Source organism: Lampris incognitus, chromosome 7 (assembly GCF_029633865.1).
Source record: "Lampris incognitus isolate fLamInc1 chromosome 7, fLamInc1.hap2, whole genome shotgun sequence".
Taxonomy (NCBI): Eukaryota; Metazoa; Chordata; class Actinopteri; order Lampriformes; family Lampridae; genus Lampris; species Lampris incognitus.
Window position 1 is genome coordinate 8,643,492 of NC_079217.1, and position 14,344 is coordinate 8,657,835.

Below are 14,344 nucleotides of genomic sequence, written 5' to 3' on the forward strand. Positions count from 1 at the left end.
ACTGATTCACAGATATACATGGATGGATGCATTTCGGCACAAAGCGTAATAAATGTGTGTCCGGTGACTCCGAGTCTTGACAGACAAAGGTCATGGTAAATGAGCTGTGTTAGTATACGATACATATATAAATATACAGTACTTTTCTTGTCCCCGTTCACATCTCACCTCCTTGTACTAAATCATAAGTAAATACAAAAAACAAAAAAACAATATCGATGAATGCAAAATAAATGCACTTGGTTTGACATTCATCCTTTCTGGTCCCAGTTTTGCCCGTGTGTGACTGAATGTACTTTTAACCATCTTGAACCCTACATGCTACTGTGAATCTGCTTTGGATAATGTAATTGTTAATGAAGGCATCATACCCATATAACCTTGTCATTCTTTACGCTCCAAACGGTTTACAGCACCCCCTAACACACACACACACACACACACACACACACACACACACACACACACTGCTGCAGAACAGATCCTCTACAGCCGGACTTCAGACCAGAAATGGGTGCTAAAAATGGTATCACACCAAAAAAGAAAAAAGAAAAGACGAGAGCGACGGTGTTCAGAGGGTTTTGGAATACCGTCGCCTGACAGAATCTCTGTAGAAGTTGAAGATCTTCTCCGACGCCTTCTGGCTTACTGCGATGCACTGATGGTACTGTGGCAACACAAAAGGACACATTCAGGGACACGAGGAACGAGTGAACTGAAAACATCCCGTTTCGTTAGAGCCGGTTTAGACCACCGACACGGCAGGGCACAAGAAAACAGGGCGTCGAAAATCAAACAAACCGAGTCTCTGTTTTATTTTACCAGAAAGGAATCAGGAGTATGTCTAATTCCTTGCCTTTTACATTTCTAACCGGAAATGAAAAGGGTCACACTTTTTGGTTATAGTAAACCAACACCTAAAAAAAAAAAAAAACCAGAATCGACGGTCTGCTTTAGGAGTAACCACCGGCCGTTGTTTCACAATGTCACCCTGAAATGAGCCATTTCCCCGTTCCACCCCACTGACCTCATGAACTGAAAACGATCCTTTGGTTGATGACATCATCACCCTGCGCTTCACACTGTCAATAGCAAAGGTCATCAAAGCTCGACTTTGCTGAGCAGGCCGGGGGGAGGGGGAGGGGGAGGGGGGGAGAGAGAGACACATATTTACGTTAACAGTGACCATGTTTAGCGTTTACACAGCACAGTGAGAAACTGCTGAAACCATCTGTGGGATTTCATCGACAAAAAAGGCCGTGGTTGAAAACGCAAGTCGGCACAGCGCCCTTGGCTTCACCTTCTCCTGCGCTGTTGTGGGGTCCGTGATGATTTGACCTTCTTTGTCGATGGCGCAGGTCACGCCACAGAACAGAAAGCTCATAGGCAGCCCCGCATCCATAAGAGCCATGCAGGCGGCGTTCAAGAGGCAAGACGAGAGCTGGGCCGGGCGGGGTTAAGGAGGTACGCTCGACAAGCGAACGCCGTCAGGACTCTAGTGAACACGTCCGTGTCAAACGTGAACTTCATAGCACACGGGGGGAAGGCCTCCCCCCCCCTGCACCGCCCGGCGACAGAATCGACATGGTTTCACACGGTAGTGGATCTAGAGATTTTTTCCTGGGGTGGCAAAGGGGTGGCAACACTGTGTCCCAGAGGTGGCAGCTGCCACCCCCTTGCCACCCCGTAGATCCGCGCCTGTGAGGGGGGAGGGGCGATTCTAAATCGGCGACTTCTGTTTGAGATGAGTTTGGTGCGGGTCTCATTGACCTTCACCATGCATGTACATAAAATATACTTTTAAAAACATATTATCTGATTTTTATAAACGGGGTGGCAACAGGGGTGGCAAGACTGTGTCCCAGAGGTGGCAGCTGCCACCCCTGTTGCCACCCTGTAGATCCGCCCCTGGTTTCACACCATGAGGACACCTAATTCCCAACAAGGATACTGAGCCGGCGTCGTGCAACACCTGAAGAAACACGGAGAAAGAGGAGCGCGGGTGGAGTGACGACAGCAGAGACGCCTCACACGTCTCCCTCACACACTGCTCCTGTGCTCGCTCTCTCACGCCTACAAACAAAAGCACAAAAGGAGAAAAGGGGAGATTGGTTCACGCTCGCCAGACATGGCTGAACGGTGCCTCCACGTGGTAGGTACCGGTACTGCAGCGTTCACATCCTACCCGGTGTGGCGAGGAGCCTATAATTCTTGACAGCCATTCTGACACCCGTTAACGTTTCTCTTGCCGTTCGCGATTTTGTGGAGAAACAACAAATAACCGCAAATAACAACAGTTATAGAAATTTATTCACAAAGCCACAGATTCACAGAGAGTTGAATCAGTTCATCTGGACGCAACTAATTCCACTTTCTGTGATTTTCTCACCTGGATTACAGGAAGTCCCCGGGTTACGAACGGGTTCCGTTTTGAGTCGAATTTGTATGCAAGTCGGAACCGTTACGTACAGTTCACGTCTAGCGTCAATTAGTCCAATGTTTGTCTTAGTATATATTTTACCTAAAACATCCTAAATATAATAATGCCGTAATAATAATAAATCTAACTACAGTACAGTATTTATATGAGAGAGAATGTGTGTCCAAGTATAAAGAACATTTCTTACATTTCAACAAACTCCCCACCTGCCACTGCCCCGGGAGCGGGTCGCGACCGGCGGAGGCCGGCCGTTTGGCGCCAGAAGCGAGAGCCCGCTTGGGGGTTCACCACCTCCCCGCCTCGCCGGGTAAGTGCGGGGGGGGGGGGGGCAACGATAAGAGCGTTTCACCTCTCTCTGAACGCTTCATTATTTCCGCTGTCGTTTCAGTCGTGATCGTTTTCCTTTTCTTCGACGCATCACCGGTAAACACGAGTCAAAACACAACGCACACAACAGCGACTACGCGATCCGACTTAAAATGGTGGCCACGGCGTGGCGCTGTTCTCCCCCGGGCCAACGAACCGCCTGAAGCGCGCAGTGTTTTGAGCGTCGCGCAAAGTAGTCCGTCCATTCGTCGGTATGAACCGTTGTGTGTAACTCTCATGTTTTTTTAAAATAACAATGTAACCGGTTATTTTCTCGCCCGGTGCGGGATTCGATACAGGGAGTACCGCACCGCAAGGCGACGTCACTAACCGCTCGGCTAAAGGGTCAGACCCGCTAGCTAGGGGCTAACGTGTCTTATTAGTAGTTTACAATAGGCTTTACGGGGGTCGGTTTGTAAGTAGGGGCATTCGTAACCCGGGGACTTCCTGTATTGAGCATGCAAAACCACAGATTATAAAAATAAAAGATACAATTAAAAAAAAAAACAACAACACATGAACAAACCGCCCCGCATTGAAAGGTTTGGGCTGTGTGACCCTCCCTTCTTCAAGTCAGCTGTGAATAATTCATACACACGGCGCGGACAGCAAACAAATTAAACATAACAGCGTAATGGAAAACAATGCATCACTCACTTGACAGTCCCACTTTGCAGTGTACCACCACCTCCAAGGTCGCCCGGTCGTATATCTCCTTGCTGACTTTGACTTCCACAGGCCCGTACACTCCGGCCATCACGCTCGTGTCTCCTTCAGAGGGAGCAAAAAGGGACGCATCACTGAACGGGATGCACAGTTCGTTCTTCTCAGGTAGATTACGGACAGAATCAAACGGGATAAGCGCGGTTTAATATCGTAATAGACTCGTTAAATTATGCGTATAACAGTTGTGTATAAGTCACAACAGCGTGACTGTAGTCTAGGACGCTGCAGTTTTAAGTTTTTACTACAGCCGGTTTACGGCAGTCGGTTTACGGCAGTAACACGGGACGCGGTTGATGCTATGCTGTACGCGTATGTGACGTTTACCGTGGCAGCAATAAACACAGTTTGATTCAAAGTCGCGGTCCGAGTTTTGCTGGACACAACAATAACCAGGTAACATTAACGAATATCAATCTAAGATAGTGTTAACTACTAATAAGACACGTGTAACCAGGTTAAAATTAATGTTTTTATTTTATTTTGTTTGAGTATGAAATATCACCAAATCCTGTCTGTGTGCTGTTATTTGTGTTTACTACATTTTATTTTATGTCATTATTTACTTTTATGTATGTTTTCCAACGACCGTCATATACGTGTACTGTCGCTTTAAGAGAGAGGTCTTGTGGGTACACGGAAGAGGGAACGCGGGAGAGGCCATTTTTGTTTTGTGGGAGGAGTCTCAAGCAGCAATCGAGCCGAGCCACACGTGTTTCTTACCGTAGCACAGTTTTGCTGGTTGAGGAGAACGTAACCTTGAGTATCCCTGTAAGAAGATACTGCAAGCTGTGGGATAAAATACTTGTTTATCCTTTCTTACATCGGAGTCCCGTGGACGGTTTCTCCTTCTAACGCACACGAGTGGAGTCCGGGCAGTGGTTGAACTTCGACCCCCACGTCCGTAAGAAACACCGCTCCCGCTGGAGGACTGGACGGTTGTCGAAGGGTTTGAAACCAAAATAAATGGCAAGGTGGGCCAAATAGAGTCCTGTGTGTCCCCCCTCCTTCCTTGATGATGATGAGAGACTGAGGGCCCCCCCCAACACCTGGGGCCCCACACAACTAGAACACAACGCAGAGCTACTGATGAGAGTGACGGGCATGCAGCAGGCTGACCAGCACAGAACAGCATAGGACTGCCCCCGTTACACACGTTAGCCCCTAGCTAACGGGTCTGACCCTTTAGCCGAGCGGTTAGTGACGTCGCCTTGTGGCGCAATACAGCCCGTATCGAATCCCGCACCGGGCAAGAAAATAACCGGTTACGCTATTATTTTAAAAAACATGAGAGTTACACACAACGGTTCATACTGACGAATGGACGGACTACAGTGCGCGACGCTCAAAACACCTAGGGACAATTTTAGTTTGGCCGATTCACCTGACCTGCGTCTCTGTACTGTGGGAGGAAACCGGAGCACCCGGAGGAAACCCACGCAGACAACATGCAAACTCCACACAGACCCAGGACGACCCCGAGGTTGGACTACCCTTCTACTCTACACAACATTGTTTTGAGGAACAGAATGGGAGGATGTCTTTATGCGTGCTCAATAATCCAGGTAAGGAAATCACAGAACGTTGAATCAGTTCATCTGGACACAGCGTTTACTGAGAGAAACGATTCATCACTCGTCTAAGTGACCTCTTCAGTCTCAACTGACTGCAGGTATCCCCACCCTTATAAACAACACAGTGGCATCACGACCGGAAACAACTATTCCCAGATCCTGTGACCAGTACACACGGCCATGGTAACTCTAGTTAATGCTCGCAGCAATTTGCATATGAAACACCGTTGTTTTCGGTCGTCATGCCCCTGTATTGTTTATAAGGGTGGGGATACCTGCAGTCGGTTGAGACTGAACAGGCCACTTACGCCCCTTTCCCACTGCATGGTACCGGCTCAACTCGACTTGACTCTATTCGACTCTACTCGCTTTACTTTTTGGGAGTTCATTTTCCACTGCAGATGGTACCCCCTCACCGCGAAGCCCCCCGCTGGTCGTTTGTGGGCATGTCGACTAGTTTTGTCTTTAAAGATTTGATTTATATTTAAATAAATATACATATATTTACATTTTATTTATTTATAGTGGCATTTTCACGTCACCTTTTGCATGGGCTAGCAGTCAGCTTAGCCTGCCCAGCTCTCCCAGCCATCAAACGAAGACAAAACTGAAGACACAGACGTGGACAAAGACACTGCACGGACGGCACTGGGTGAGGCCGCCGCAAACGCGAATTCGCGCCGCCATCTTCCCACACCGGAAGCGGACCAAGGGCTTCAAGGGCTAAACATTCCGGAGAGAACGCGCTTCCTTCGAAGCGGCGGGCTTTTGTTTTCAGGATACTGTTAGCCCAGGTTTTCGGTCCAATGGGACATTTTTCAGACTGTTGGGGTTTCGGAGTAATGGGCTGTTGGAACAATTGGCAGCCCCCCCCCCCTCTAAAACCCGAATATGCCAAAAGAACAATGAAGAACACGAAGACAGAGAGCAGAAGTGGGGATTCGGGTGTCATTGGGAAACATTTTATTTCACTCATTTTATCTTTTGCCCAGTTTTATTTTTGGCCGTAGACGTTATAAATGGTGTTTTGGGGGTTTAATTTCGTCACTATAGATATCTGACGTTTTTCAGACAGTCGCAGTGATGTAAGTTTTTGTGTAGCTCCTGTTCTGCCACTTGCTGAGCCGACAGCATTGCAGCTCATCTAAAATCAAACTGGAACCTGCTTTTTTTGGGGGGGGGGTCACATTCGGCCACATGTTTCTCGGTAACACATTAGTATGGGGAACGTAGTCACCATTAATTAGGTGCTTATTAGCATGCAAATTAGCAACATATTGGCTCTTAATTGGTCATTATTACGTACTCATTAATGCCTTATTCTGCATGGCCTTATTATACAACCAGTAAGCCATTAACTATGAGTTTTCCCTCTATAACCTCAGAAGTATTGCTTATTAGTAGTACCATCTCAATATGCTTTGCTTAGTATGGACTTTATGAGGTGGTAGTACCACAAGAAGTTATTCTCCCTTACTAACACTTAATGAATATGGTCTGTTCCTACATAACAAAACACAAAACTACAAGTGTTCATAGTGTTAAATTACTGTAAATTAAGTTTTTTGTTACTTAGAATATGCTCCCCATACTAAAGTGACATCTTGATCATTACTAATTCACTGGTAATTAAGTGTTTTTATGTTCCCCATACTAAAGTGTTACCCGTTTCTCATATATTGTATATTAAGAGCATTTACAGGATATTGTCGTGGTTTACTTGAGAACCCATTAAGCATAATTAAATCCCTCAAGTCATTCTGGCAGTTCCACTTAAAGCACATTGGAAACCTCTTTTCTATGCGCTGGAAAACGTTAAAGGCAACTGGTACACCATCTCAGAGGAATCACAGACAACATCTGTGTATAACAGAATGTTAGTTTCTTCCATGGTAATGGTGAATATACTCATTCACAACTCACATCAACAGTTTTCTATGCGTTGAGTGAGCTTTGCTGTCATTTTAGATTATTTTGAATCGCATGACTGCTGTTGGGTGTTGCCTGGGTTGTACTGTTTTTCTGCCAATATGCCCGTTGTAACGTGCACGGATAAGTAGACACGTTAGCCCTTGGCTAACAGGTCGGACCCTTTAGTCGAGCGGTTAGCGATGACGCCCGCGGTGCGGGAGATACGGGTTCGCGTCCCGGCTGCGGCGGTTCCTGCGGTTGCTCCTCGAATTCGCTACATTGGTGTCAGAAGTGGGATGGTGAGGCCGTGAGGTCATCGGAAGCGCGTGCGCCCAGAGGCGTAAGGGAGCTAAATGCTGAAGCACAGCGACGCCCTTCCCGAAGGAGGGGGGTAGTGTAATGTACACGAATAAGTAGAAACGGGTCGGACCCTTTAGTCGACTGGTTAACGTAGTCGCCCGCGGTGCGGGAGCCCCGGTTCGCGTCCCGGCTGTGGCTGCCCCCCCCCCCGAATTCGCTTCGTGTTGGCTGGGTTGTACTGTTTTTCTGCCAATATGCCCGTCATCAAGAGTTGTATCACCCTCGTTTTTTTGCTGACAGATTAGCAAGACTTTGTGCCTTGAGGATGACGAGACCTCTGATTTAAGGTCTGAGGTCATAATTCGTAATGAACATTATGCCACTTTATAAACTGCAGGAATGTTCTTGCCACATGGTGGTGGTGCAATGGCTGCCAGCGAAGGGCTCCTCATAAAACAAACAATAGTTTTATTCATTCATTCATCCAGTTTTATACAGTTATACACAGTGTAACGGAACTATATATAGTTTATAGTTTTACTTCATCGTTCTCGGCTGCAAAGTAAGGAGGGCCCCCAAGGAAAAATCTTGCCTAGGGCCCCCTGAGGTCTAGAGCCGGGCCTGTATCTATGAAAAACTACTAAAGGTAAAATCGTCGCGTCTCACGCAGATCGCTTCAAAAGGTATTCCTGTACACTACAGACGGTCTGCCGTCCCACTTCCAGAGTACACGGCGCGTTGCGTTGCGAGATGTGACCTGCGGGGTTAAATGGAGTTTGGCTGACTTGAGCTACTGAATCTGGTGCGGCACAGAGCGTCTCCTCGTGTCGGAGAGGTCTGAATCGTCCTAACGTGTCTGATTACCTTGGGTGAAGGACGCTGATCCGTCGGGTCTAGAGAGGATGCTCTGTTCGCAGCAGAACTTTCTTAACGTAGCGCCGGAACTCGAGGCGGCGCGGACCTCCATCGTGCTTGCGCTCCTGTGCACGCGGCTGGACGCGAAGTGATGATGTGACTTGTTTTGACTCTTTGAAGCGTTTTGTGTACGGCGCCCGACAAGGCTCAAGAGGCTCCTAATGGGTCGGAGGCTAGCTCCCGTCGATGCAGAGAACGGAAACGGAGTAAAGAACGGTCAACTGAGCATGCGCGAAATGCCTCTACCATGCCCCCCCCCCCCGCGTAGCGTCCGGGCGGCGATATTATGAACCCTACATAGCCCTCGCCAAAATCCCGTACCCTGTCCCAAATCTCGCGAACGGACGCCGGATTTCCGCTGCGTTGCTAAGGAAACAATCAACTATCAACTCGGTGCGAAGCAAAGCTAACGTTAGCTACCTTCAATTTTGGTCGCCAAAGTTAGTAAATTTTTCCCCCTAGTGGCAAAATAATAATTAAAATGGCAGTCTTATGTGCTCTCCTCTGTTCATGATCCTCATTGCTCATTGAAACTTGAGTAGTTTCGATGTCTGATACTTCATTACTTTTACCCAAGTAGCCTATAGCTTTTCAGCAGGCCTTCTTTATACAACACTGTGCACTATACACTATAGGCCTAGGCTAATAGTAGAAAATGTAAACTTTCTGGTAAATGAAGTGAAAGACATGACTAGGATGTTTGTCTTATGATTTAAGTGTTTGCCCTGAAAACGAAATTAAGCAGGAAGTCTAGATTATTTTTGGTTTTGATTAAAAATAATCAAAATATTAAGTTACATAACTTATGAATCGTCTAAAAAGTGAACCATGGGGTTGAAATTATGATTGTGAGGGAAAGAATAGCCTTAAGTTGACTAACCTAACAATTTTAGGTTACAAGGTCTGCCTCTGCTCCTTGGATACGTTATTGGTATTATATTAATGTTGATTGTGGATAACTTAGACAGGTTAAATTGTGGGTGTACAGCGTTTCCTTGATGAGCGCTAACCCCATAACAACATATTTTCGCGTTGCTACGGTGGCGCACACGTGACAAAGCCAGAAACGGGATTTTGGCGAGGCCTATGTAGGGTTCATAATATCGCCGCCCGGCAAGAATACAGAGCAGTGTTTCTCAACCCAGTCCTCAAGGACCCCCTATCCTGCAGATTTTCATTGTAACCCTGCATAGGTAGCCCTGCTTGTACTTACTCGACCAATCATCTCGCAGCACTTATGTATGCAAGGTGTGCAACATCTGACAAAATTCATTGCTGATTGGTTGAATAACTACAAACAGGTACCTATTCAGGGTTGCAAAGAAAATATGCAGGATAGGGGTTCCTTGAGGACTGGGTTGAGAAACACTGATTCCTCAGGGTTGTCCGGTTTCTCCATATTTATTCATACTAGTTACAGAAATGTTAGCAATTCACCTCAAAAATTGTGATGACATTAATCAACTAAATGTATTAGGTACAGACAGTATCGTCAGCCAACTAGCAGATGACAATTTTCTTAAAAGATAGACACCAAATTCCAACAACTATTGAAAAAGTTGAAAAATTCTCTAAAGCTTCAGGATTAACACTAAATTTAATAAAATTGTGAACTATTGGCTGTGCATGACACCCCACGAAAAGAAATCTGTAATATTCCCATTAAATCAGAAATCAAATAGCTGGGAATTTTCCTCTCAAAAGACCAAAAACGAAGTCAGTCTTTGAATGTAGAAAATAAGTTAAAGGAATGTAAATCAAAGCTAAACATCTGGCTCCAAAGACACCTATCGGTTCTTGGCAGAATTTATTTAACTAAGATGGAATGCTTATCAAGGTGTATTTACCCAGCCTATTCTCACGCCATTCCAAAAAAAATTAATCAAATCAATCAATCAGATTAATTTAAATTTCATTTGGCGAAACAGACCACACTATATAAAGAAAAGCCATATGGTTAAAGAAGTAAAGGATGGAGGACTAAAAGTTATTGATTTTGATTGCCTTAATGGAACTTTAAAAATAAATTGGCTAAAATCTTTGATCAAACATAGTAACTCCTTCTGGTACTGTATTCCAAATCACTTATTCAATAAAATTGGAGGATTGAAATTTCTACTCAGAACTGACTATAATATTGATAAACTTCCTGTTTCATTATCAGAGTTCCACAAACAGATGCCGTTGTATTGGAGAATGTTATATGTACGTAACTTTTCACCCCACACCACTGTACTTTGGAATAATAGATATATATTATATCGGAACAAGTCTTTATTCTTTAAGGATTGGTATGAGGAAATTATATGGGCAATAGTTGATCTAATGGATCCTAGTGGTAATTTATTAAATTATGAACAATTCCAGACTAAACATACTTTCAAGCCTTCCAAATCAGACTTTACTAAATTACATAAAGCACTCCCCAAAGAATTTGTATCTATGCTAACAAATATAATGACTCACCAACCTATACAGCCACGATTGGCCCCACTGTCAATTCAAGGGTTTTTAATCTTGGACAAAACGTGATAATCATTTTATTAGAAACTGTCTCACTGAAAACTTATTCCCTGAAAGACAAAACAAAAATGACATTTTACACAAATTTGATAAAAATTCAATTATTAAATTGAGGACAATGTATCTAACATTTATGTTCATTTTGTGAAAATGACATAGAACTACGGACCATGTGTTTTTCTCACGTGGTGTGGTACTTTTGTTCTGGCTTGACATTCACAAATGGATAAAGCAAAGGATTTTGTCCTTTCCACTTTCGATTTCTAGAGACAATATAACATTTGGTATGATTTTGCAAAACAAAGACGATGAACTCGGTTGTAACGTAATCCTCTGCTTAGCCAAATTCTTTATTCATAAAAATAGATACTTTAAGTCATCCCCCAAATTTGTTGTTTTTTCAAATGAATTTAGATTATACTTGAAATCTTTAAAACTAATGACCGATACAAAAGCTCTAGTGCAGTGTTTCTCAACCCAGTCCTCAAGGAACCCCTATCCTGCATATTTTCTTTGCAACCCTGAATAGGTGCCTGTTTGTAGTTATTCAACCAATCAGCAATGATTTTGTCAGATGTTGCACACCTTGCATAAGTAAGTGCTGCGAGATGATTGGTCGAGTAAGTACAAGCAGGGCTACCTATGCAGGGTTACAATGAAAATCTGCAGGATAGGGGTTCCTTGAGGACTGGGTTGAGAAACACTGGTCTAAAGATTTATGAGGTGTTAAAACATTTTCCCACTGAATTAGGAGACTGATATCCTTATTAATTCCCCCTTGCATGATGGACTATGTTTTATTGTTTTCAATTAGTGTATGTCATGTCTTTAATTTATTATTGTTTGTACCCTTATTTTCATAATACATTACCGTATATTTGTCATGTGACATTCAACCTCTATGCACTTCCTGATATACTGTATAGAAATGTTTACATACTGTTCCCTTTGGCACTTTGGATATACTATCTATGTATTTTTGGATGGAATGTATATTTGCCATGTTTGTTTTGTGATGAACTTTTTTCAAGAATCTGTACATGAACATGAACAATGTTCAATAAAAAAAACCGGTGTGGGAGAAAAAAAGAAAAAAAAAAGGATCAAGAGGATCTGATCAGCATCCATCCATCATCCACACCGCTTGTCCTGCTCTCAGGGTGGCGGGGACGCTGGAGCACCCGGAAAGTGTGAAAGAATAGGTGGTACTAAAGTTTATTTGGACAAAGAAGATATTTTATGTTTTAATGAAATAGAAAAACTTTATTTTTTGGTTAAATCTTTATTCTATATAGTAGATTCTACATTCGCAAATGCAAATGGTCAACTAAAAGACCACATATCGTTCAATTTTAAGACGGAACTTAAATATTCCTTGGAATCTGTGTGAAAAGTTCAAAACACATCCACGGAGAATCTGACAACATGCCCTGAACAGATGTATTTAATTTTTTCATTGTCCCCTGCCTTATTGTTGATAATTTATTTTTTTCTTTTATATGTTTGTTATTTTTCTCTACTACGACAACTAACTACTACATAACTGCATATTATACTTCTGCCTTGTACTCCTACTACTACTACTTTCAGCTGCTGCCGTTACAGCGGGTCATCCGTTTCAAACTCCAAAACTCCACACTCATGGGCGCCATTATCCGAAATGAAAAGTTCTGGTAACCCATGGTTACTGACACTAATGCGTAAGCACTCAGTTGTGGTGGCTGGTGTGGCTGAATGTACTGGATATATACATCCACCCACTTTGAGTGTGCATCAATAAGAATGAAAAATATTTTTGCCATGAACGGCCCAGCATAACCCACATGCAACCTTTGCCAGGGTCTGGCTGGTCAGTCCCAGGGATGACGTGGGGCCACAGCTGGAATCTGCCTCTGCTGCTGACATGTGAGGCAACATTCGACCATGTTCTCCACGGAGATCTGTTTGCTGAGTTTGATGTGTGGATTTGTTGATCACTTCAGATGAATGGCAATGGCTCATCTGTATGTTATATCCTGCTTATTTACATGTTCAACATAAATCATCATTCATCATAACTTGCAGAATGGAAAACCAACAGCACTGGGGGTCCCCGAGGACATGATTGAGAACCATGAGGTGTTTGGGTTGGGAGGTTTTCATTGCTCAGAGGTTTCAGGTGCACGTCTTATGAGGATATATAGGCCTTCACATTTCCCAATGCTCCAAATAAATTTGAAAAACCGATTTTATCCTAAATGGAGTTTTAAGTCCTTAGTGTGCACTGTGTGAGGAGAAAGCAATGTGGTGGTAGTAATGGTACACAGCCGAGGGAAGGCCTGGGCGTAGCACACCGCACTGGATCCCCTCCTCCCCTGCAGACCCTAGCGTGCCCTGGCCCACACTTTCGCAGACTCTCAAAGATGGGTGATCGGTGTTAATTGAGTTTGTAGGTTCTCCGTGTTGTCTTGTCAAATCTACAAAAGCGCAAACCCTGCAAGCAAATATCACTGGAAGAAAACTGACAAAGAGGAGACATGGCGTCGGAGTTGGAGAGCAACATTGGAAGTGAAAACGAGGACATGACAGGGTTTGAACATAAGAAAAGGAAGAAGAATAAATCAAATTGCTCAAGCGATGCTAGTCAGTCATTGAGAGCAGAGGAGACGTATCTCCTCTGCTGGGATGATAGCCGTGACAAGAGAAGATGGGAGTTTCAAGGAGCCACATGAGGAAAGTTTGTAGGGGGAAAACTTAGAGGTGTACTGTCGATCAGGATAACGGGAAGTGGGAGGATTATCAGTGATTGCATCTCAGATAGAGCCCTTAAGATCCGGGCATTTGGAAGTATGTGTGTGACTTGCTTCCCACTCGGATTAAAAGCAAACAAGAAGGGAGTGATAAGTGGCGTGCCACTGTCAGTACAGGCTGAGTCATTTCGGGATCGTTGCGGGTGTGTCAGAGGCAAGAAGAATGACTAGATTCCGAGAAGGGGAGAATGAGGGCAGTAAGTCTGTGTGTTTGACCTTTGAAGGGGAAATTGCCAGAAAGAGCGTACCTTGATTATGTGAGTTACAGGATGAGGCCATATGTGAGAGCTCCTTTCAGATGTTTTAGCTGTCAAGAATATGGACATGTTGCAGCAGTATGTAATGGAGTCAGAAGATGTGGTAGATGTGGGAAGGACAACTGCAACGTGGAAGATTGTAAAGTCGAGAAAGTGCAAGCAAAGTGCCTGCACTGCAAGGGAAATCATGATACGGGGTCAGCACAGTGTCCAAGAAGTATTAAGGAAGAGAAAGTGAATGAGATGAAAGCAGAAGACGGATTGTCATATGTTGAAGCTGCCCAAAGAATGTAGAGAAACAACGAGATGATGTGAGACAAGAAGCTAAGGAGGACACGTCAGCCAGGAAGCATGCTGAGTTTTGCTTTTGTAAGGATCGCACGAAGTTTCTGGCATTGGTAGTTGTACAGTTAGTTATGCTGGAGCAGAAAGAAAATCTGAGAGAACTGACGCAATTGCAGACGCAAGAAGGACATTTCTGGATGTTGTGAGAGTTTCTGCAGAAGACGTGCAGCAGCTGCTGAGAGAGGCTTTTAGCTCCTCTCA

At 44.3% G+C, this 14,344-nt stretch overlaps 1 protein-coding gene across 1 annotated transcript; it reads right to left on the minus strand.

The window, feature by feature from the left end:
- Positions 1–458: 458 nt before the first annotated feature.
- exosc5 (exosome component 5) lies at positions 459–8,409 on the minus strand. The gene is made up of 6 exons (XM_056283860.1): positions 8,179–8,409; positions 3,464–3,577; positions 1,952–2,073; positions 1,301–1,441; positions 1,028–1,117; positions 459–667 (listed from the first exon to the last, which is right to left on the minus strand). Exons 1-6 carry the CDS (start codon positions 8,279–8,281, stop codon positions 572–574), a joined length of 666 nt encoding a protein of 221 aa, XP_056139835.1. The 5' UTR covers positions 8,282–8,409; the 3' UTR covers positions 459–571.
- Between the last annotated feature and the right edge of the window lie 5,935 nt (positions 8,410–14,344).